Genomic DNA, 25,771 nt, shown 5'->3' on the forward strand with positions numbered 1-25,771 from the left:
AGAGAGATCAAAAGTCAGAAAGCAAGATATTTATATTCATCATTAGAGGATTTTAGTGTTATATTTTTTAGAACTACAACTCCCCAATTTTCTTTATAATTTATTTTATTTGTTAAACTGTGTTATTTTATTTATTAATATATGTTTATTATTATTATTATTATTATTATTATTATTATTATTATTATTATTATTATTATTATTATTATCAATGAGGATGGAAAGATTGTAAATGTACAATGATTGTTTTCTCAGGCTTTTGTGTAATTAAAAAAAGTATTAATGTCTTTCTGTTATTGTTCAAGCATTGTTAATAAAAATTAAGAGAACGAGTCAGTAAAACGTACTGATGTATAAGTAAGTCATAGGAACGATATATATAAATGTACATACATATTACATTATATAAATATTACGTGGCGAACTTCGTAGATCCTGGAACCCAGTGGTGTGGAAAGTGCTGGTGTGAATGTTCTGCCGATGAAGCAGTAACGAAAGTGCCGCTGTAAATAAGCTGCTGGCTGAGCTACGTTTGTGTGGAAAGTGCCGCTGTGAATGTTCCGCTGAGTGAATGATGGCGTGCCTGCTGGAGGCCCCTTTACGCATCAGCGTGTTATCTGTGAGTCTCTTTGATTATTCCTATTAAAAACTCACATTCTCACTTCAGGATCTCTCAGATATACACTAGACACATTACATAGACCTTAGCGGTTGATCTTAACTTCACCGGTGTGGCTTTTCTGATGACTGCCTGTCTGTTTATGTGGCTAACAGCAGATCTGGATGGGCTCAGAGCTGTCAAATCAAAGTTATATTTAGTTTTCTATCTATATTTAGAGCCGCGGCTTCAAAAACAAAATCAAACCTGCTCGATACTGTCTGATGAAGTGCTTAAGGGATGATCTGATGGGCAAATGTGCTGGAAACGCCCCCCTTTTGACAGCCCTGTAGTTTGTGTCCTGTGTTTTGACACATGTTGATCAGCACTCACTGTGGTGGGACACCGGTGCAATGATGCGATCACCTGTCAGGGTCGCTACCTGTGTAGCTTAGCGATTAAAAATAGTGATTACCATTCTTAACCGGATATTATAAAGTATTTCAAATGGTAGTGTAGAAAAATATGGTGGTACTTTGATTCTTTTTGTAGGTGACCTCTTTTAAAAATCAGCTTTCATCTTTTGTTTGGATTAAGGCTAAGTTGGTTTTATATTCGTTTATATATTGCTCTTTATTGTTTAACACTTTTTTGAAGATTCGGTCTGAAATCACATGTAAGTATGACTTCAAAACAACATTGGCACAATTTCATTGACTATACACCATTTAAATGTGGTCATGTCATTGGCCCATGAACATTCTCAGCTTGTTATCAAACTGTTTCATAACTGTAACATGAGACAATTCAATCAAAACTTAATGTTAAAACAGCTATCATGAAATTATTTTTCAATATGTGGGAATTTTAGGATTCTCGGAAGCTACAGAAATTAAAAATGTAAAACAGGAAATACGTTGGATCATAGTTTTTTGTTTACATCCCTCAAAATGGTCTGTAAACGGTGTTGCCGGTGTCGCCGTTGGGTGCTGCTATGATTGCACTATTTAGAAATTATATTATTAAGGAGAAAGTCAGAATGTGTGAATATAAAACCAACTTTAGCTTTGTTTTGTTTAGAGCTTCATTTCAGTATTGATATCGTAATGTGAGCATTCGCAATAGTCACATCGCAGGATCTGCAATGCTGAGTCTGGATTATATTAGGTCATTTTGCACCTTTTTTTTTGGGCCTGTGATTGTGTGAGGATTTTAAAAGCAGTCAGGCATAAGAAATTAGACCGTTTGTAACTTATGATGATTAACTATAGCCTCCTATTAAAAAATGTTCATTTTAAAGATATATTTGTTAGGGGTGTACTTATATATGCTGAGCACTGTACCTGAGTAGTGTTAAGACGTCATGGAAAGCAATAAAACACTGTTTATTTTATTTGTATCTTTTTCTTTATTGAATGTATGAATTATTGTAGATTGTCAATTACATTTTTTGCAGATGCACTCTCTTCCAGAATCATAAATTATTTACAAATAGAGATATTTAAGTCATCTAGTGAAATTGTGTTCATATCACAACACACACACATACACACACACACACACACATGATGTTTAACAGAGCAAGGAAATTTTCACAGTATGTCTAATAATACTTTTTCTTCTGGAGAAAGTCTTATTTACTTTATTTCGGCTAGAATTAAAGCAGTTTTTATTTTTTAAACACCATTTAAAAGTCAAAATTATTAGCCCCTTTAAGCTTTATATTTTTTTCGATAGTCTACATCACAAACCATCATTATACAATAACTTGCCTAATTACCCTAACCTGCCTAGTTAATCTAATTAACCTAGTCAAGCCTTTAAATGTCACTTTAAGCTGTTCAGAAGTGTCTTGAAAAATATCTAGTAAAATATTATTTACTGTCATCATGGCAAAGATAAAATAAATCAGTTATTAGAAATGAGTTATTAAAACTATTATGTTTAGAAATGACGATGCAGTGGTGCAGTAGGTAGTGCTGTTGCCTCACAGCAAGAAGGTCGCTGGTTTGAGCCTCGGCTGGGTCAGTTGACGTTTCTGTGTGGAGTTTGCATGTTCTCCCTGCGTTCACGTGGGTTTCCTCCTGGTGCTCTCGCAGAATAAAACAATATTGCAATGTCAGATTTTTCTAATATCTTGCAGCCTAGTTTTGTTTGGTATCGTCTTATCAAATGTTTAATATTTAATATTCTAATTTAATCAAATCAGTAGAGTGATACTGTTAAAGCTTTAACCTTTTGCTGTATGATGAAGTAGAAATCCTCTCATCAAAAAGTCAACAGTTATCATCAGGTTCATCAATTTTCAGGTTCTGTTTAACCTCTGTTGTTTAAGATTTACACTTGAGGTCTCTGAGACACACATACGAGTTTAAAATATTTATCAGCATAGTAATATTTCTAAATTCATGCCGTGATGTCATATCTCAAAACACTCGAGGACGTGTGTTTTGGCTTACATACCATCCCACACTTTAACCAATGTCAGATAAATGTTAATGTTTATGTAATAAGTGCAGCCTAAATGCAATGACCTCTAAAATGACAGCCACATAATTCTTCAGGGCTGGGTAATAAGAGTTAGACATAATGCTTATCCCATAATTATCCTAGATCATTCAAATGCGTTGTTGCAGTGTGTTTGTAGCTCATTTTATGCTGGAACAAGTTTTGTTGGTGTTATACAACTTCAAGTCAAGTCAGTGTGAATTTTTGAGTTGTCGGAAATACTGGTTGGTAAATGCAGTTTTTGAAAATAATCTTATTTGTTTATGTGATATGTGAATAGTATTCCTGCTGATGCTAAGCTTTTTTTTCGTAGTGTATTCTTTTCATAAATAATAATAATAATAAGTATTATTATTATGGCTTGGTTATTAATCGAAAAGTAATCGAAATCGGCATTCAGAACCTATAATCGATCTAATTTTACCAGGTCAATTTTTTTCAATTACTCTTCCTACCACATGTGGAGTGACATGACCCCACTCTGTCAAGGCTGATTTATACTTCTGGGTCGAGTGCACGCATATGGTGGGTTGCAGACCTGCGCAGACTCCAGTGAGCCCTTTAAAGCAAGTGTTTACAAGTGTCGAGTCCCGTGGAGTAGCTCAGAATAGTTACTATTGTTTTGTGTTTACCTTATAAATAAAGTTGTTGCACGTCCACCAGTTCCCGCCTCTAAATGAGCGAGCTTTAGCTACTTGTACATTTGTACATTAAGGTAGTATTCAGAAAAGTTATTTATTTTCATTTTATTATTAGAAAAAAAGTAACTGTTGGTTCTAGAGTGTGTTTTAATTTCAGTTGTTCAACGTTGATGTTCAGTAATTATAGATAGTAGATATTGTGTGTTTAACTATTTTAAAATCAAGTAATGCACCCTTTATTCAAAAATCTCTTACTTGTAATATGTGAGAATATTTACTCTACAAAATCTGTCAGTGAACTATGAGAGCAAAAAATAACTAAATAAATAAATAAAATAATCGTTCATTAATTGTAATTGAGTTAAAATGTTCAATTCATTCAGATTTTTATTTTAGACCAATTCACCCAGTCCTAATAGTAATAATAACATTTATTATGATTAAAAATTGCATTTAAGGACACTGATTAGTATGCATTTGGTATACACATGAACAAACCTAAATCACTGCATTATTTTCATTTATAAACAATACAGATTATTTGCACGTCTATTTGTCTAATATTCAAAACCAATATTATTCATTGTATTACTTTTGTTTTTTACTCAGTAATAACAACAGCATTGCAGATTCAGCTGTATATATGTTGATTCTTCAAAACATCAAATCCACGGACGGAATTCCACCCTGCACTGTAAATGTGTACACGATGTGTTCAATAAAACATGAAAGCGTATAATATTTGTGTAGTATAAGTTTAAGCAGACTTTGTTATTCCATTGTTGTGACCTAGATAAAGATCACAACACATTTTCTGTCCAATTTATGCAGAAATCCAAGTAATCCCAAAGGGTTCACATACTTCTCTTGCAACTGTATATATTATGGTGTTATATTATGTTATCAAACTAATTATTTATGCATTTATTACTGATACGCAGAACCAATATTTATTTCACATTTGAACATATTTTATTTACAACATTTTCAAACTATAATTTTAAATTCGTTACTTTTTGCTGAATATAATTAGGATCGGTTTGCCCTCTTCTCTCAAAATGGACCCAGATTCTGAAAATTTCACGCAATTAAAATTTGTAATATTTTACTAGATTTATGATTTTAATGTTCTGAAGGATCAACATTTGAGTGCTATCTCAGTGTCAGCTGATCTTATAGATGGTTTGGTTTGTTTGGGGTGACTTGGTCATTCCCGCAGACCACCAATCCCCTAATTCTCTAGCATGAAATCGCCATCTCTCTTTGCACGTTTGAGGTAGCGGCATCAGATCTCTGCTGTCCTTCTGGAGGCTTCCACCAACAGTCTGCAACTGTAAGGATAAACAGACTGAAGTGTTGTGCCCCTGTGAGCCAGAGAGGAGGCTGTGGGGCGAGAAAGAGGGTGTTGTGATGCCTCAGATGGGACGAGTTTGCTGAATCATCTTTGTTCTGTCATTTGTGACCATGCAGGAAGTCACAGCCACGAGTCGCCACTATGTTGACCGGCTTTTTGACCCCGACCCACAGAACGTCCTGCAGGGAGTCATGTGAGTACGCAACCATGTGTCTTTTCTCTATGTTACAGTTCACTGTGTTCACTTTTAAGTGCAAAAAGCTGTGACTGTCACCACAAGAGGATGTTTTTATTCCTCGGAGAACAAGTCTGTGTTGTTTTTTAATTTTTTTATTTGTTTCATGTAAGATGTTGTGCACTGCTGCTGTACTTGTGTGTTTGTGTGAGTGTGTCTGAGTAGCTGTGGCTTCGCTCTCTTCATCTTTATTTTTAACTCCAGCTCTGGTTACTGTTAGCTTGACGTTTCCTGACTTCCATAGGCCATAGTACTTTTCCACAGTTATAGAGACTCCATCATACTAAGATACTGCTTCTTCTAGAATTACATTATGCTGCCTCAGATTTAAACATGATGCAACATTGTCAACAACAACGTCAACAGAGATGCACCACTAATAGTAGCTCTAAAAGGCCATCCACACCTGGGATCAACAGTATAACGCTAAAGAAATGGTTCTAAAAAATGTTAAATAATAAAGCATTCACATGACAGGCTATATATATATATATATATAAAGAACATAATTATAAAACCATTGACAGCCATTTAGAATCCATCCAGATTAAAAAAATTGCAAGAATTTATTGTGTCGGATAATAAAACTAGTAATTTTTAATAACTTGTAATGACTTTTGTAATTATTACAACTTTCAAATGGTTTTGATCTTAAGTGAGTATTGTCAATATGCTAATATTGTATGCTATTTATTAATATTTAGGTGTTTTTTTTTTTTTTTTTCAAAAAAATTTATGCTTTGGTTATTGTTTTTTTGAGATTTTACTTTTTTTAATTCCTTTTTTGGATTATTTGTATTTTATTAATTCATTCCTTCATTTTATTTTTGGCTTAGTCCCTTTATTAATCTGGGGTTGCCACAGCGGAATGAACCGCCAACTTATCAAGCACATGATTTTCGCAGCAAATGCCCTTCCAGCTGCAACCCATCACTGGGAAACATCCACACACACTCATTCACACACATACACAACGGCCAATTTAGCTTACCCAGTTCACCTTTAGCGCATGTCTTTTGGACTTGTAGGGGAAACCAGAGCACCCGGAGGAAACTTAAGCGAACATGTAAACTCCACACAGAAATGCCAACTGACCCAGCCGAGGCTCGAACAAATCGACCTTCTTGCTGTTAGGCGTTCGTGCTACCCACTGCCCCACCGTGACACCCCTTGTATTTTATTATCAGAATTAATTTCATTATTAGTACTACGATTCAGCTTTTTAAAATAATAATTACATTTCAGGTTTAGTTTAGTCCTCTTATCATAATGTCTAAAAAAAATTTGTAAGTATCATATCTAATATTTATATTTCATCCCTACATTTGAACATATTACCTGGTTTAAATTGAAATAAATTGAGTAAATAGAATAAATAGAGTGCATAAAAACATCACTGCTGCATGGGTTTATTGAAACTGTATAGTTACATTCATACATAATTTAAACTCTGTTTATGTAGCAATAATCCTTTCTAAAACATTCACTCATTAACCTTTTTGTTCACAAAGAAGAATATTTATAAAATGCATTATTAATTTACATATAATTTAGTTTTGTTTTTAGATCAGAATTAAATGAAAAAAAAAATACTGCATTTCCATTTTCATTCAGACCAGAATCACTTTGTGCTGCGAGTACGATGTTCGTACTATTAAGTAGAAACCTCAAAGGAGAACTTGAGTGAGGCTTCATGACCTGTGCATGCTGTGAGTGAGCTGAATGAGTCATGAGATCTGTGCTGGGAGTCTCTTACTATTTACTCTCTATCATTATGAGCCTCTATGATGCTCACATCATTCAAATACATGTTAACTGTCTATATGAAAATGTCTAACAAAGACACCAGTGTTCTTTAATTCAGCTGCTTTAAACAACACATTCATAATATTTTGGTCATTTATTGTTCACACAGTTTCAATATCTAATAAAAGAATGCTTGTGATATTTGTACTAATTTTGTTTATGCATTTTCTCTCTACCGTTAAGAAGTTTTGTGGTTAATTACAGTTGTAATAGTTTAAGAATTAAGCCATAGGTCTTGTGTTATATGTGTTTGCACCTGTGTTAACAGTGACATGAAAAATGCTGTCATCGGAAACAACAAACAGAAGGCCAACCTGATCGTGCTGGGAGCCGTGCCAAGGTAGGTCCTCCCACTTTACTCCCTTTTACCAATAGAGGTTTTGTAAACCAGCATGACCGAGACATCATAGTTGCTTTATACCATTATACAGTTACACAGTTATCTCACCTAATAGTGTGATTGATCTTAATGCATAAATGCAAATTTGACTTGCTAACAGAATATAGAGAAGTCAAGACAGTTTTTCCTAAGACAGGAATAGGTGTGGATGAATAGTTTTGGGACCATTTTGATTAAAGGTTTAGATCCACTTAAAATGTTTACTGTATGTTGCAGTATTTGTTAAAAATAATTTTTTGTGCACATTATTTAAAAATATATTCTTATGTCATTTTTGTAATCTCAGAATAAAAGTAATAATAATAATTTAATAAATAAATAAATAAATAAATAAAATTAATAAATAATAAGTAAATTACATTAATTAGTTAACAATTGCATTTCAGATACTTACAGTTCTGTTTTCTTAGCAGTTTTAAGTTTACATCTCACACAATGTTAATGTGTTAGTTTATACCACAATTCTGAGGAAAAAGTCAATATTGAGAGATAATATAACTCAACTCAAGTTAATTTATTTCTAGAGCACTTTCAACCAACCACAATGGGTACCAAAGTGCTGTACATAAAAACACATAATACATGCAAACATACAAAGAACCAAAATACATAAACTCACAACACATGCTTAAGAGCTAAAGAAAGTAAGTGTGTTTTCAGTGACCTCAAAAGTTGGAAATGAGAGTGGAAGATCGTCCCAAAGTCTTGGAGCTGCTACTGAAAAGCTCTATCGCCTCGACATTTCAAGTGTGATTGCGGAACTTGCAAATATGTCGATCCTTAAAGCGAAGTGATCTCACGGGTTGGTGTATATTAATTAGCTCTGAAATATACTCAGTGGCCAGACCATGGAGGGATTTAAAAACATACAACAGTACTTTGTACTGAATTCTAAACTGGATTGGTAGCCAGTGTAGGGAAACCAGTATATAATATAATATAATATAATATAATATAATATAATGTAATGTAATATAATATAATATAATATAATGTAATGTAATGTAATGTAGTGTAGTGTAATGTAATGTAATGTAATATAATATAAAATAATGTATCTGGGTGCTCCGGTTTCCCCCACAAGTCCAAAGACATGTGGTATAGGTGAATTGGATTTGCTAAAATTGACCGTAGTGTATGTGTGTGAATATGTGTGTATGGATGTTTCCCAGTGATGGGTTGCAGCTTGAAAGGGCATTCGCTGCATAAAACATATGCTTGATAAGTTGGCGGTTCATTTCGCTGTGGTGACCCCAGATTAATAAAGGGACTAAGCCAAAAAGAAAATGAATGAATGAATGAATAATGTACTGTAATGTAATGTAATATAAACAATTGTTCTCCCAATTCAGGTTTTATATTTAGCAAATTTGACTTTAATCACAATTCTTCTGTCATGTTTTTCTCATAATTCTGGTTATATTGTACAGTTACTATATTTTTTTGAGTTTTTTATGTTATATGTAATTTTAAGTTAGAAGTTTTAACTTCTGCATCAGAAAGAATCATCAATAAATAAACTTAAAATTCAGAGATAAAAAGTCAAGTGTGCCATGATGATAAACCAATAACTTTATGACTTGAAATGGTAAAATACAAACTATTCTGAAAAAAGCCAACCATCCAATTGATTCAGGCAAACAAACTCAAGCCCTCCCTATGTTTTTTCCTGTTTCAATTGAATCAGCATTACAGTAGGGGAAAAATTGACTATTTTTGAAATTGACATTTCAAAGCTGTTTTGATTTCATGAGATGTTTATTGCTGATCAGAATGTGTGTTTGTAGACTCCTGTATCTCCTCCAGCAGAGCTCCTCCACTCTGGAGCTGAGGACTGAATGTGCGGTTGTGTTGGGCAGTCTATCCATGGGCACAGAGAACAACATCAAGTCCCTGGTGGACTGTCACATCATCCCAGCCCTGTTGCAAGGTTTTCAATCCTTAATTCTTTCTTTAAATCTTCGGACATTCCTTCTGTATTTGTCATAAGAACAGTGCTCAAGTCTCCATTGTTTGTGCACAGGTCTCTTGTGTTCTGATTTGATCTTTATTGAGGCATGTCTGCGCTGTTTAAGAACCGTTTTCATCAGCCCAGTCACACCAGTCCAGCTGCTCTACACAGTAAGCACGTCCAGTTGTTTTATATATTTACATATGCACAAGCACAAGTGTGATCAAAGTGTGTTTATTTTTATCAGGATCCCACCGTGATCCCCCACCTCATGTCTTTGTTGAGTCGGTCACAGCACACGCAGGAATACATCACGCAAATCTTCGCCCACTGCTGCAAGGTAACATGCACACCACTTAATATGCAGTTATTCAGACTTATGATAAAGCAAGTAAAAGGTTCTGGTTTAGCCATGTACAGACATTTGTGGCCACACTAAAAAGAGCCTATTATGCTTAAAGTGAAGAACGAACTGATGTGATGCCATTTTAAACAAAAGCAGCCCCAAACAAAGGTTATTTGGAGTTTGTTTCAGGAGTTTGAAAGGACGTTCCAAAACTTTCTTAAAAAATGTTCTTTAGCTGGTAAATATCTTTAAAATGCCACTGATCAGTGATGAATGTTTAATAGGTAGATGTGGCTCTTAGGGTCCACCTTCTTTGATGTCTGAATATTCTCTGGTTAATTTCATTGAAGTCAGACGTATGTAAACAAAAACAAACACCTAAAGTTCTGCTTTAAAGTACAATGTAAAATTTAATTATAATATACTGTGAAGCTGCTTGCTGTACAGCAGCCTACTGTAAAAAAAATTGTTTTAAAATGTGACAGAAATGAATTGCAGAGCTTATTCAAACGTCAACATTGCTATTATCAGATGATTTCTTAACTACTGTTTTCTCTCTAGTTTAAATTTAGGAACGTTTAGTCAAGTCCTTACACAATTCACTGCATTTTTCTAACATTTTTTCTGTAAAAAGAACCCATGACCCCTAAAAATAACAGTTGTCACTCGCAAGCCCCACTATCCTCTGAGGTGGTTATAAATATGCAAATATTGCAAACACCAAAAGGCCTATATAAACAAAAGCATATTGAACACACAAAAACTGCAACAATGTAATAACCATGTAATTTTTGTATAGTAATTATTAATTTGTTTATTTCAACATTAAGCTCACCTAATGAGACGGGTGGGCACAGTTTTTGGAGCACAGCAAGTACATTTTTGGAGACTGCACTAAGAAATCATCCTCCACATTCAGCCGTGACCTGTATTTATTTTGAATGTTCATGAGTGCTGGAAAGTTTAACATGGTGTCGCAAGATCAGTCTGCTGTATTACTATGTAATAATCGCATAGATACTCTGCAGTATTACTATGTCGTTAATCTAAAGTAATCAACCCAGGGATCACAATTCAATGGAAAAAAATCAAAAGGCTTTTTATCTGCATGTTGTTTAATGCAACTATTATGATTATATTTGGCTAGTTATGGATACAATATGTTAATTGTAATAGTTTTGATTTTTGGATATCACCAACCCTACTTTAGGAACCACTGCCATATACTGTATAACCACAAAATATTTTCACCGTAGTACATAATTTTTAGACTTTTTATGATTTGCATCACATACTGTATTTATCTGCTTGTGTATGATCAGTTTTTTATGATTTTGTTTTCTTAGTAGCTTGTATAGAATTGCACTTGTACTCTACTTGGGCACATGTTTACCTATTCCTGAAAAACTTCAACCCAATTTTAGCGCCACTTACTGTATGAAGTATGAAACGGGAAAGTACAAACGTATAATTTTTGCAAAAATGCTACATATATTTTCCATTAGCTTGTGTTGGTTTTCTTTAATGTTTTTTTTTTTTTTTTTGCCCAGACTCCTGAACATCAGACGGTCTTGTTCAACCATGGTGCCATCCAGAACATTGCTCCTCTGCTTATCTCTCCATCTTATAAAGTACATAATGCAACCTTATGGCTTTTTCTGTTAGCTATTGTATTTTTAATGCTGGTTGGTGTATTCTTAGTAATAATGTGGGAACAACTCTTTCTGCAGGTACGGATGCAGGCGTTGAAGTGTTTCTCAGTCTTGGCCTATGAGAACGCTCAGGTCTCCATGACACTGGTGAATGGTGAGCATGACCCTCTTTCTCCAACCATCATCATTATTTTGTCCCTCTGGCTCACAGTAAGCCAAGAATATCTCTTTTGTGTGCAGTCCATCTTTTTCTAAATCTTAATAATATCAGGATCACTGTTCAGTGAAATGAAAGCACAGAGTTGGTTTCTTTGGCATACAAAATAGTCTTCAGAATCTTCATAGAGAGTTTATGTACTTCTGTAGAAGCCACTAGTGAGTATGATTGCAATGTAGTTGCTGTTTTTGTTAAAGAACTAATATGAAATAATAAATACAAAGCAGCACTGTTGTTTTAAGATTTTAATAAATTGATTTACTGTGTTTAATTTACTTGTGTGGGTTTTTCAGTGCTTGTAGATGGTGAACAGCTCTCTCAGGTTTTTGTTAGAATGATGCAAAGGGACAAACCCATCGAAATGCAGCTTACAGCCGCCAAATGGTGAGTAAATCTCATTATGCAGGTAATCTGTATTTATTCATTGCCATTTTAGCCTTTATTATGATAGAGCAGTATAGATATGAGTTGCCACTGGGCCAGGGGTGTCCAAACTCGGTCCTGGAGGGCCGGTGTCCTGCAGATTTTAGCTCCAACTTGCCTCAACACACCTGCACGGATGTTTCTAGAAAGCCTAGTAAGTGCTTGATTAGTTAGCCCAGGTGTGTCTGATTGGGGTTGGAACTAAACTTTGCAGGACACCGGCCCTCCAGGACCGAGCTTGGACATGCCTGCACTAGGCTATCTGTGCCAATTAATTTAAAGTAAATTTACCTGTGTGAATTCTTCAATTTACATACTCCTACTCTTCCTCCCAGTTTAACGTACATGTGTCGAGCAGGAGCCATCAGGACAGAAGACAACTGCATTGTACTAAAGGTATCACCTAGAACACCTATTTATATTGTGACTGATTTAAAAGCTGACAGCACACATAAACAAGTTGGGTGTGTGTGTGTGTGTTTGTTTGGACAGACTCTGCCATGCCTGGTCCGGATGTGCAGTAAAGAGCGGTTACTGGAGGAGAGGGTGGAGGGTGCAGAGACGCTGGCCTACCTGATGGAGCCAGATATTGAACTGCAGCGCATTGCCAGCGTCACGGACCATCTCGTGTCCATGTTGGCTGACTACTTTAAATACCCCAGCTCCGTCAGTGCCATCACTGATATTAAAAGGGTAACTTCATGCACATATATTTATACGTACATGTGTCAAAGACGCAATAGGGATTTTTTTATGCAGTTGAGATAAATATTATTAGCCCTCCTGTGAATTTGTCATTCTTTTTCAAATATTTTTAACACAATAGTTTTAATATTTGGTTTCTAAAAACTCATTTTTTTCCTTTTCCAGCACATAATATTTTACTAGTTATTCATTCATTTTCAAAAATTAAAACATACCTTATTTTCTGACCTGTGCTTTTTGAAGCGTATGTATAAGAACGATCTCAATAAATTTAGTTAGATTTTAAATTAGATTTTATTTTTAATGACCGAAAGCTGCTCTTTTATTGTTTTGATGCCTAAAACCAAATGATAGCCACATCATTTCTTATATATTTTTTGTTTTTACCCACGTGCATTTAATTCGTTTGCAAAGGAGGACATTTTAGTGTCTTCTCCTGTTCTTATATCAACCTAAATATGCAGAATAGGCTGATGTAACCGATTGCATTTACAAAAAAATAATGTCTCTGTCTGTGTTTAGTTGGATCATGACTTGAAACATGCACATGAGCTTCGACAGGCAGCCTTTAAACTCTATGCTTCACTGGGGTCTAATGATGAGGACATCAGGAAGAAGGTGAGACACCATAGCTATCTTCCTGTCATAGATAGATTACCACGACAAGTGTTTTTTATAGCTTATCTTATCTAATTCTAATTCATACCATGACAGTTAAAACATGTTCATAATTGACAGTAAGAATTCTGTTCTGGCTGATTACTATTATTGTCATATAATAGTTCAAAGGGTCATTCAAGTTATTTTAACACACAAACACATACAGTCAAGCCCAAAATTATATATTCATACCCCTGGCAAAACTTAACATTACTTTTATTCAACCAGCAAGATTAGTTTTTTTGACCGGAAATGACACAGGCTTCTCCCAAAAGATAATAAGATGATGTACAAGAGGTATTTTTGTGCAAAATAAATTATTTCTTAGTTTTTATTTACATTTGAACAAAAACTGTATGTCAGGATTTTCCCTAATTATGGGCTTTACTGTATATAGTGGTTATCTAAGCTAAAACATATGATGATGATGAAGAAAAGCCTTTATTTGTCACATACACTTTTACATGTAGCGAAATTGGACTGAAATATGTGGATTTTTAAAGGGTCACAATCACACTTCCAATTTAATTTAATTGCAATTTAATTGTCATTGTTAAAACCTTGTCGGTTTACAGTTAATGAGTGTCAGTTGTCAGTCAGACAAATTATTCACAATGAACATCCTTAAGTAAAGATAATATTGGGTAGATGTAATAAAAGATCCAATTTCCCCCCTACAGATTACAGAGACGGAAAACATGATGGACAGAATCGTTAGCGGCTTATCAGAATCTAGTATCAAAGTACGGTTAGCAGCAGTCAGGTATGAGGCATCTCTTTTCACAGTATTTCTGTAATTCATTTTTATAATATGAATGCATTGTTGATGGGCCTAATGAGCGTCCTTTTTCAAGACCGCTTACTGACCTCAAACTATTGATCAGTAGTGTAAATATGAAATGTGTTTGTTGAAATTCCACAGCAATTGGATGTTGAAAAGTTTGAAGAATTAAAAAAATAAATGTTGCTCTTGTATTTCAGATGATTTCTTTTCATTTTTTTTCTCTAGATGTCTGCACAGTTTATCCCGATCAGTACAACAGCTAAGAACGAGTTTCCATGATCATGCGGTATGGAAACCACTAATGAAGGTATGACATCCCGATGATGCTAAGCTAAATCTCAACGCTAATCTAAGCCAAACAGAATAAACATATGATTTGTTTGTTTTGGTAGTTATTACAGAACGCACCAGATGAGGTTCTGGTTATGGCCTCTTCAACACTATGCAACCTTCTGCTGGAATTTTCACCCAGTAAAGAGGTAAAGTACTCACGCTTGGTTGGGCTTAGCATTATTAACATTGTTTACAAAGGGAAAAAACTCAGCACACCTAAACCTTAGTGCTTAAACACTGGTTTTCAGTCAACAAAAAAATTGTTTTAGATTTATAGTATTTGATTTGTGTGGTTTCTATATAGTCAAGGATTTTTGAAATTGAAGTTGGACTACAGTTGAAGTCAGAATTATTAGCCCCCCTTTGAATTTTTTTTCCTTTTTAAAATATTTCCCAAATTATGTTTAACAGAGCAAGGAAATTTTCACAGTATGTCTGATAATAATTTTTCTTCTGGAGAAAGTCTTATTTGTTTTATTTCGGCTAAAATAAAAGCAGTTTTAATTTTTTTTTTATCCATTTTAAGGTCAAAATTATTAGCCCCTTTAAGCAATTTTTTTTCTCGATAGTCTACAGAACAAACCATCGTTATACAATGACTTGCCTAATTACCCTATCCTGCCTAGTTAACTTAATTAACCTAGTTAAGCCTTTAAATGTCACTTTAAGCTGTACAGAAGTGTCTTGAAAAATATCTAGTCAAATATTTTTTTCTGTCATCATGGCAAAGATAAAATAAATCAGTTATTAGAAATGAGTTATTAAAACTATTATGTTTAAAAATGTGCTGAAAAAAACTTCTCTCTGTTAAACAGAAATTGGGGAAAAAATAAACAGTGGGGCTAATAATTCAGGGTGGGGGCTAATAATTCTGACTTCAACTGTCAATTTGTTATTTATGTTTTGCTATTATACAGTATGATGTGCTTTTGAAAATACTAAATGAGCATCCTGGATCATTTTTAATAATTGAATAAAAAATAATATCTATTCATTTGAACATACAATAATATCTAAGAATTTGAACGGAAGACACAGATATTAACAGAAAACATTACTGTACAGTGTGTTTTCATCCACCTATTTATTCAGTTCAGTTCAGTTCATTTTTATAGCGCTTTTACAATGTAGATTGTGTCAAAGCAGCTTAACATAGAAGTTCTAGTAAATTGAAACTGTGTTAGTCCAGTTTTCAGAGTTGAAGTTCAGCTTAGTTCAGTTCAGTGTAGTAACTGAAGATTGAATCCATTGATGCACAGCTCTAGTTCCTTTGCATAAGTAAGTAAGTAAGTAAGGTTCCTTTGCATAAAAATATACTGGATGACTTAAAACACAAAGCTGAGCACACGCTCTTAAAATTTGCATATAAAATTTGCAGCTTTATTGATTGAAATTTGTCCGACAAGAAGACGCGCATGAAGTACAAAAGGAAAAACACAGTCACTGAATAAATATGCGGCAATAATGTGAGTAGATTATTGAACAAGCCAGCAGTTTGATCTCATCACAAAAAATCTTTCAGTCTGTCTGAAATGCCTGAGCCAAAGTTTCTGTACAGCAGGGCTCTCAAACTGCCGGCCTGCGGGCCACTTGCGGCCTACAACTGACGTCAAGATTCGTCCCCAACAAAACATATATTTTTGAATCACTATCATTGTTGTGCAGTCGCATATACACTTGTGGTTTTGACCAGTCCCCCCCATCCCCCCAAACACACACACTCACACTTTCAGGCCATTTAAGGTACTGTAATATATATTCGGGTAACTTTCAGATTTTCTCAGTGTGCGGTCGAGCACATGCAGGTTATTTCTGGGGCTCATTTAAACGTTGAAATATATGTCCATAAGTGCTCTACTTTTACTAAAGTTGCATTTTTGTACATATTCAAGGGTCATCTGATTATAATCAGTTTTATACCACCTGTATTTTGTTGTACAAACACCTTTTCATGGCTTGCATGTTATGCTGGTGGTGTAAATATGATCAGTTTGCTAATATTCGGTTCAAATGGTAGATTAATAGATTTTCCTAATATGCATTTTAAGAATTGTATAAAAAATGTACATTATTAAAATTTGACTGCTGGCTAAATTAAACATGATAAAGTAAATGTGAATATGTACATACTTTCCCCCTCTGTGTTGTAGTTTTACAAAAAAGAATGATATTGAGAAGAACAATTGCCGGTAAAATCAAAAAAGTTATCCAAACTGCTGTCTTACACTATCTGTTAAACTTTTGGTCAAGCAACAATTGATTGGGAGATAATAATTATTAAATTGTAGTGTTTTCATAGCAATTTAAACTATACCCCTTCAATATGTACAACAAGACTCAAAAAAGGAGCTTTGATACTCTGGGGAAGAATGTCTAAGTGCATCAATTACATCTGGTGTCGACTTTTGTTGTGTGCTAGAATGTTAAAACGGCCCTCCTATGAATTGTCAGTCACTGATATGGCCCCCCGCGAGTTTGAGTTTGAGACCCCTGCTGTACAGTATATTGTCATCTTCAACTCAGTGGATGGAAACCGTGATTTATTCCCAAATGTTTTATACAATATGAAAGTTGTTCTTGTACAAGTTTACTCACAGCTTTAAATGCAACCTAGTTAGTCTTGTTAACTGTTAATTTTATGTGAATTAAGTCATTTAAGTGTAATTGAAGTTATACTAAAGCTAATGTCGATATATTTTTCCACTTATTTTTTGTAATAAATTGGATCTTTTTAAGTTTTGTCCTTTAAAATATTATTATTATATTTTTTTATGTAATTTAATTTGCTTTTAATATGTTGATTCCCTGCTTTGAATGTATAACTTCTTTTGGAGCACTGACTAAAGTCTAAAAGTGTGTTTGTTCTCAGCCTATCTTAGAGTCTGGGGTCATCGAGTTACTATGCAGCCTCACGCAAAGCGACAGTCCAGCTCTTAGGGTTAACGGCATCTGGGCTCTCATGGTAAGACCAGCTGACTTCAATCCACATCAGAGAGATTTAATATAAAAGCCTGGTGTCATCAAAAAGTGTAATGTGTGTTTAGAACATGGCATTCCAGGCGGATCAGAAGGTGAAGGTGGAGATCGTTCGAGCTCTGGGCACGGAACAGCTCTTTCGACTCCTGTCTGATCCTGACACCAATGTGCTCATGAAAACACTGGGGCTGCTCCGAAACCTGCTCTCCACCCGGCAGGTAACATTTATACTAGAGCTGCATGATTGAAAGATCACAATCTCAATTAAAACATGTGCAATCTTAATTCTATATGACTACAATATTTGCATCTTTATTAAAGCTTTGTTGGTCATAGTGGAATATTCAAATCTGCGTTTGACCCAGAGAGAGTCCTCATGTGTAGTTGAACCTCTTCAGTCTTTAAAAGGATAGTTCAACTTTTAAAAAATTATAAGTTTCCTACAATTTACTCTCCCTCATGTGGTTTTAAACCTTTATGGGTTTCTTTCTTCTGTTGAACACAAATGAAGATATTTGTAGAAAGCTGGAAACCTGAAACCATCAACTTTTTATTGTAGGAAAAACATACTGTGGAAGTCAATGGTTTCAAGGTTTCTAGCTTTTTTTTGTAAAATATATACTTTTGTTTTCAACAGAAAAAAGTCAAACATGTTTAAAACAACTGAGGAGTGAGTAAATGATGACAGATTTTTTTAAATATTATGTATATATTTTTTGATCTTAAGCAACACAAAGCAATACAAAAAGCAACAACAACTATAAAGACTGAAAAGAAGAGGCAAACAAAACAAAAAAAAAAGACAAAAGATAGAATTCTTTTTTTTTTAAACCATTGTTACAACAGTTCCTCCAATTTTATACATAGGGTAACATATACAGTTGAAGTCAGAATTATTAGCCCCCCTTTGAATTTTTTTTTTCTTTTTTTAAATATTTCCCAAATGATGTTTAACAGAGCAAAGAAATTTTCACATGCGTCTGATAATATTTTTTCTTCTGGAGAAAGTCTTATTTGTTTTATTTCGGATAGAATAAAAGCAGTTTAAAAAATTTTTAAAAGCCATTTTAAGGACAAAATTATTACCCTCTTTAAGCTATTTTTTCCCGATAATCTACAGAACAAACCATTGTTATAAAATAATTATCCTATCCTGCCTAGTTAATCTAATTAACCTAGTTAGGCTTTACATGTCACTTTAAGCCGTATAGAAGTGTTTTGAAAAATATCAAGTCAAATATATGTACTGTCATCATGGCTAAGATAAAATAAACCAGTTATTAGAATTATTTAGTAATTAAACTATTATGTTTAGAAATGTGTTGAACAAATCTTCTCTCAGTTTATTTTTGATATAAACATTAATGTCTGAAATCATTATCATTGTCATGTTATTTATTTTATGCTTCAAATAAGGTTGTAGCAATTAAGGTGGCACCAGTAGATGAAGACAAGAGGCCGTTAAAGTGTATTTGTCATTGACTAATTCATTCAAGCGATTCATCAAAAATGCTAGTTTCATCCAGTAGTGAAAAACATGAAGTCTTTAAAATGATTGAGTTTAGAGTTATCAGAATTATTATTAGAGTTTAGAGAATTTAGAGTTATTGAATAATTCTTTCATCCTAAGATAGAAAATATTATATCAAATTCAAAGACTTACAATCTGTATAAATACTTTCTTTAAAACATAAAAAAAATCCAGTAAAGTAGTGTTACATATTTTGGTGACTTATGTTCTAACATCATCCCAAATGTTTCAACAAATGATTTGTTAGCTCGCATTGCTAGTTTTGTGGTGAACAATTCATCCGTGCATATCATTAAGAAAAAAAAAATAGTTTGCCCTTCTAATCTTTAATTGAAATCTGAAAATGCATATCCAGTTTTGTGTTTTTTTCAATTAAATTGTCAGATTATGTATATCTTAGGAATTGACCGTGGCTAACGTTTTTAACCACGGCCCTCCAACTGTCAGTTTTGACAACAAGCAGAAATGGTGAGAAAGAGGAGTCTGTTAGGTTGTAATAACTCTCCCCAAACCCTTTTCCTGATCCTTCTGAATGAAACACTTACTTTACTACATCCAATCAGCTTGCATTAGAAAAAAACAAGCCACGCCCACTGTTTTATGTTTTATTCCGCTTCTATAGAAGCTGCATCACCAATACAAAAAAACGGTCACTACTTGTGCTTCATGGAGACTTTAAATCCAGAGAAATAACCAGTTTTAGCTGGTCACATGAGTTGTGTCATTGTTTCGCCATGCTAATGACATCACACACCCTCAATTTCCAATTTTATTTTATAAAAACAAAATAACACAAGATGTTTTCGTATTTTGTGTGTTTTATTAGACTGCACAAAACCCTCAATTGTATTTAGTATGTTAAAACTGGCTGCTGCTTCTCCATGTGATCATGACCAGAATTATTGGAAGTGGTCGACTGTGGCATAATAAAAGTTCTCTCAGCTCTCTTCAGCTCATTCGGCTTTGACAGCTTTCAGCCTTATTCTACGTCATATTAACATGATAATACATTTTATATACTTAAGCTCATCCTTGAACATGATTTCTGTAGATGTCTTAGGGAATGTTAAGAAGACACCAACTCCCTTGATTCTACACTCGGCATCATTAAACTACACTTTTGTTTGTTGTGCATGCACGACCTCTAGTGGTGAAGCTGACATACTGTGTCTTTAATACTAAATAAAATACTAATACTAAATTATTAAAATGTATTACAGCAAATACAATTTCATCAGAAGCTCTGGTAAATTATTAATGTTGTTTTATTCATTTTTGTGGGAGAATTGTGATCTATATTTTAAACAAACAAAAAAATCTGGACTCTCAGTTTATCCAGAATCACGCAGCTCTAATGCAAAAACAAAAACTCATGCTCGGAAATATTTCCTTTCAGTGCCTAATGAGATTATGGGCTTTCTGTAACACACTGATTGTCTTTGCTTGTCTTTGGTAGCATATAGACCAGATCATGAGCTCACATGGGAAGCAGATAATGCAGGCGGTCACGCTTATCCTGGAGGGAGAGCACAGCATAGAGGTCAAAGAGCAGGTAAGCGATTATTACACTAGATTCATACAAGTTAAAAGGATGGGTCACACAAAGATGAATATTTACTAGCATTAACACACCCTTGGGTGGTTTTAAGCATTTCTTTCTTTGTTTTGTTGAACACAAAGATACTATTGAAGTCAAGGGCTACCAATTTCCACCGAAATATTTTCTTTTTGTGTTATTTTAACCGTATATTGACCAAATAGCTTCAGCCATGTTGAGACTTAAAAGGATAGTTCACCCAAAATTGAAAATTCTGACATCATCGACTCGCTCTTCACTTCTTCCAAACGTGTTTGAGTTTCTTTCTTCTGTTGAACACAAAAGAAGATATTTTGGTGCCACTTTATATCAGGTGGTATAACTAATATGTACTTACACTGAAATTAATCGTTTGTTAGAGTGTACTTATTATGTAAATACATGTTTTACATTGTACTAATGATTGATTAAATATCTGCATCTAATTATATCTGTAATTAATTTCTGTAATTACAATTGTGGACCACCTCATACACCTTAAATTGACCCATACCACCCAACCTGTTCCTAACTCTACATGTATCCCTCTTCAAGAGCACCAGAAGTTAGTACATTCTTTTACTTTCTGATGCAAGTACATAGCAGTTAAGGCCGTCTAATATAAAGCGGGAGAGATATTTTGAAGAAAGCTGGAAACCTGTAACCACTGACTTCCACAGTGTTTGTTTTTCCTACTAAGGAAGTTGATAGTTACCGGTTTTCAGCTTTCTTCAAAATGCCTTCTTAGTGTTCAACACAATAAAGAAACTCATAAAGGTTTGGAACGACTTGAAGGTGAGTAAATGTAGGCAATAAATGATTTTTTTGTGGGGTGAACTATCTCTTTAAGAGAGAAAAAGATGAAATTTAAAAAAGGTCAAGATTAAGATTAGCTTCACAGACCCCAAACGTTTGAACGGTTAGGTGTTCTTGTTTAACTAAAGCTAAAAAGACCAGATGTTCCTTTACTGAAAACAATATTTTTTGACATTGTGCGGCTTTGGTTTCTTTAAGGGTTAAGTTTAGGAGTAATTGAGAGAGATTATGGAGCCCTATCATACACCTGGCGCAATAAGGCGCAATACATGTTTCCACGATGTGTTGCTATTTTCTGACCAATTTTCCCATTTTCCGCCACGTTGTTTTAAATGGCAAATCCAATTTCCACACCGTTTCCTTATCCACGAAAGAGAGGATGTGAAAGTGAAAGTAAAGGTTGAATGGAGGAGGCTCATTCTTTATTCTCGCACAGTAGATGGTCTGTTTAATTGTTTTCTCGCTAGTGAAGCATTCAGTTTTTGTAATACCGCCATGTAAATAGCACATGTGCCATGGCGCAACGCAACTGACTCTTAAAGGGAATGAGAGATGAGACTCTGATTGTTTATTCTCCAAACACACCCATAACTCATTAAGAGAATAAGCTCAACTCTGTTAGACCATGTGCAGGGGCGCAGAGTGGATTTTTCCTTCCTTAAAATAGCAAAAGTGGATTCAAACAACCCCCTAATACGTGTGCCCTGTGTGTTAGACTTTGTGCTTAGCTCAATTCAATGGGGAAAAAACACAATTGAGTTTAGTTGAAGGGGTGACACAGTGGCTTAGTGGTTAGCACTGTTGCCTCACAGCAAAAAGGTCGCTGGTCCCAGCTGGGTCAGTTGGCTTTTTTGTGTAGAGTTTGCATGTTCTTCCTGTGTTGGCGTGTGTTGGATGAGTTGGCGGTTCATTACGCTGTGGCGACCCCTGATGAATAAAGAGACTAAGCTGAAGGAAAATAAATAAATGAACGAATGAATAAATTAATGATTTAGTGAGTTTAGTTGAGTTAAAAAAAACAGTAGAAGTCTCTGTTGGGTTTCCACAAAGGAGCGTGTGTAGATAATAACTTAGTAAACCTTTGATCCTTATTGGTTGATAGAAAGATTCCTAAATACAAACATTACAAAATAATTTCATTTCTTATTTTCATTTTCCTTCAAATACATTTTTATTTTTATTTTGTGTAGACAAGTGGGTGGGGGTTGATCCATAAGTCTCCATAGCTGATATTTAACAATGTCTTTGTCATTTTTTACAGACATTATGTATATTAGCCAACATTGCTGACGGAAACACTGCCAAGGAACTCATCATGACCAATGACGACATGCTCCAAAAAATTAAATATTATATGGTCAGCATAATGTCTTCTGGTTTTGCTAAACTACCTTCATTTGTCTGCTCTCTTTACTGTTTTTTCTTATTATTTATAATGTATAATGATAATTTGCCTTAGAATTTTTTTTCAAATATAATAATTAGCCTTGTTCACCTTCTATTATTACTTGTGTCCTCCATTTTAATTCATTTGTTTTGTGTCTTTTTCTTCTGTTGTGTGTGTTTCAGGGTCACTCCAATGTAAAACTGCAGCTGGCTGCCACCTTTTGCATCTCTAATCTCATCTGGAATGAGGAGGACGGTGAGAAACATCAACATTGAAAACACTGAAGCTCAGGCTAACAGTTGTGCTCTGTTTTTCTGACGTTTTGGCATATGAAGAAATGCAAAGTTAGGACTTTAAATGCAATTATTGGTTTTAATTATTAAACTTTTTTTAAACACGATCTTAAATATGATAATTCATCCAACTTTCTGAATAAGACAATAAAATGTAACTATTTATATTTGATTAATAAGAAAATGATGTTAAATAATACAACCTAACCTTTTAAAGTCATTGAATGGCCAATGCAAAATATTGATTTACTATTCTTCTCTTAATGTTTCTTTTCAAGTCTGTTCTAAAATTCCACACATCAAAGCACACATTTTCAGAGAACATAAACCACACAGGGCTGAAAATAATGTTTTAGTCGAAACAAAAACCAAGACTGATGCAGCGTTGTTTCTTCATATCTGATGGTGTAAATTGGATTCTTTGTGTGTAGTCCAGAATACAAGGTTTTGTTTTCCTTCTTCCTCCAGGCTCACAAGAGAGACAAGACAAGCTGAGGGAGATGGGCTTTGTTGATATCCTACACAAACTTACCCAGGCATCAGATCCCAACCTCTGTGACAGGTGAAGGACACACACACTTACACACTCATCTCCTGCTAGTCATTTCATTAAAAAGGCTGCATCCACATTAATGAGACATTAACATTACACTGTGTGTAACGGATTTCATTTGAAATCTTCTAGTTCCCTCCATAATGACATTGTATGTGTGTGTAGGATATTTCCAGTATGTGTGCAGTATATGCGCACAACATGTTTCAAAACGAATAAGGAGTTCCGATCAACACATTTTGGCTGTCATTTATTTATTCATTTACTTTTTTTTACATTTGCAAGTGTTTAGGTGAACCCTTGTTTGAGCGCTCCTTGACGTGAATGAAAGACTGAATTGAGCATCAGCAACAGCGTCTTGAAGGGGGCGGTACATATTAAATACTAGAAAGCATTTGATTGGTCAGAAGATTTGATGAGGAAGTGAAGTATGGTTTGGTGTCAAAAAATAGTTGTCTCATTTTGACGGAAGTGATAAACTTGAAGATTTGTAAATTTAGTTTTTGTTTTGGAGCACAGTAGCTTATAGATATCCTTAAGACTGACATTAATATGAACACCTAAGCACAGGGACTTGAATTACCCTCATAGCTCAGTAATTAATAACTTAATATAAATTTTTGGGTGAACTAATCCTTTAATGATGCGTCTGTTCCTCTCATTCTTTCTCTCAGGGCAAAAACAGCGATGCAGCAGTATTTGGCATGACCTCGAAGGAAGGCGCGATACAGCCTCACTAACAATCTCTAGGAGGAGCACATCTCCTGCGTTTGTGTTTTAGGTTTTGTTTTGCCCTTCCTTTTTTGTTTGGTTGCACAAGACACCTTTGGTTGTGGAGACCCCGAACAGCTTGGTAAATCAGAGACGAGGTTGCCAGGGGGCCACAGCACCATTTGGGCTTTCAGTTCCGTCAGCTTCTGTTTTCTCCTGGAACTATTATTTTTGGTTTTGTCTGCTTTTCGGACTTAACGTGAAGGAAAACGAAAGCTCCTCAAAGTGTGTTGCAGCGCCACCTGGTGGATTGAGGCTTTGATGCTTTGGACTCCCTTTGGAGAAAGCGGATTGACCTCTCAGTGCTACGCTTACAGGAGCTTAGCCTCCGCATTTTGGTTTGCTGATTTACTATTGATGATGATATTATTATTATTATGAGAATAATAATAATTGTTATTATTTTAAGTGGGATTTTGAAACAAGGTTAGAAAAAGACTGCTTGTTTTTGTTCTTTTTTTTTGTGGATACATACCTCGTAAATATATATAAATATAAATATATAAATATATTTTTTGGATTTTTAATTTACCCTTTCAGGTTGTTTTTCCCTTTGTATTTTCCTCTCTGTAATATAGGCTGATGTGGGTTTGTCTGGCGAGGCGGCATGTTGGGGTCTCATATAAAAAAAGACATTTGGTAGAAATCATCCAAACCTGAATAGCAGGTGAAAGTTTGTTTGCTCTTTCGACAGGTCCATTGTTTTCTCATATTCACTCCTTTTATCTTTAAGCCAGTCGTTCTCCTCATTGCTCCCTCTTTTTGAAGCTCTATAGTGAATGTTTCCACTCAAATATATGCAGGCCTCTGCCGTGGAGCAGCCCACTGGTTTCTGTGTGTGTGTCTGTCTTTTTTTCCTAAAGAAGAAGGGCTTTTCAGCACCGAAGAAATTGCTGCAGATGAGGCTTTTACAGTTAGGAGGTTTCAGGAACGTTGGACCTTGAAGCTCATATGGGAAAAACAGGTTTGCATCCTGCCTAAATTTGATCAAGCTCTTCTCCTTTTTTGTCATAAAATGTATTAGAATGAAAAAAAAATCCACAGCTTAGAGTATAAAAGTCTTGTTCTATAATGAGTGAAATTCAGTTTAAAGGGTTAGTTCACTCTAAATGAAAACTGTGATCATCATTCTGAACTGTTCATCATTCCAAAAGAATGTTGTTCTTCTTCAGAACGCAAATGAAGATCTTTAAATTAAATGGAAGAGATTTCTGTCCCTCCATTGATCATCTGTTTTCCCAAAACTCAGATGCTT

The 25,771-nt window shown here is 34.6% G+C and overlaps 1 protein-coding gene across 1 annotated transcript; it reads left to right on the forward strand.

The window, feature by feature from the left end:
- The first annotated feature begins 536 nt into the window (after positions 1-536).
- Positions 537-25,341, forward strand: armc8 (armadillo repeat containing 8). The gene is made up of 22 exons (XM_056465509.1): positions 537-619; positions 5,218-5,294; positions 7,411-7,482; positions 9,330-9,472; positions 9,566-9,663; positions 9,741-9,833; positions 11,390-11,470; positions 11,570-11,645; positions 12,002-12,092; positions 12,467-12,527; positions 12,624-12,824; positions 13,359-13,454; positions 14,177-14,259; positions 14,506-14,587; positions 14,673-14,759; positions 17,483-17,575; positions 17,658-17,807; positions 20,577-20,672; positions 22,774-22,869; positions 23,082-23,154; positions 23,661-23,754; positions 24,420-25,341. Exons 1-22 carry the CDS (start codon positions 572-574, stop codon positions 24,451-24,453), a joined length of 2,025 nt encoding a protein of 674 aa, XP_056321484.1. The 5' UTR covers positions 537-571; the 3' UTR covers positions 24,454-25,341.
- The last annotated feature ends 430 nt before the right edge of the window (positions 25,342-25,771 follow it).

This window comes from Danio aesculapii, chromosome 9, assembly GCF_903798145.1.
Source record: "Danio aesculapii chromosome 9, fDanAes4.1, whole genome shotgun sequence".
Taxonomy (NCBI): Eukaryota; Metazoa; Chordata; class Actinopteri; order Cypriniformes; family Danionidae; genus Danio; species Danio aesculapii.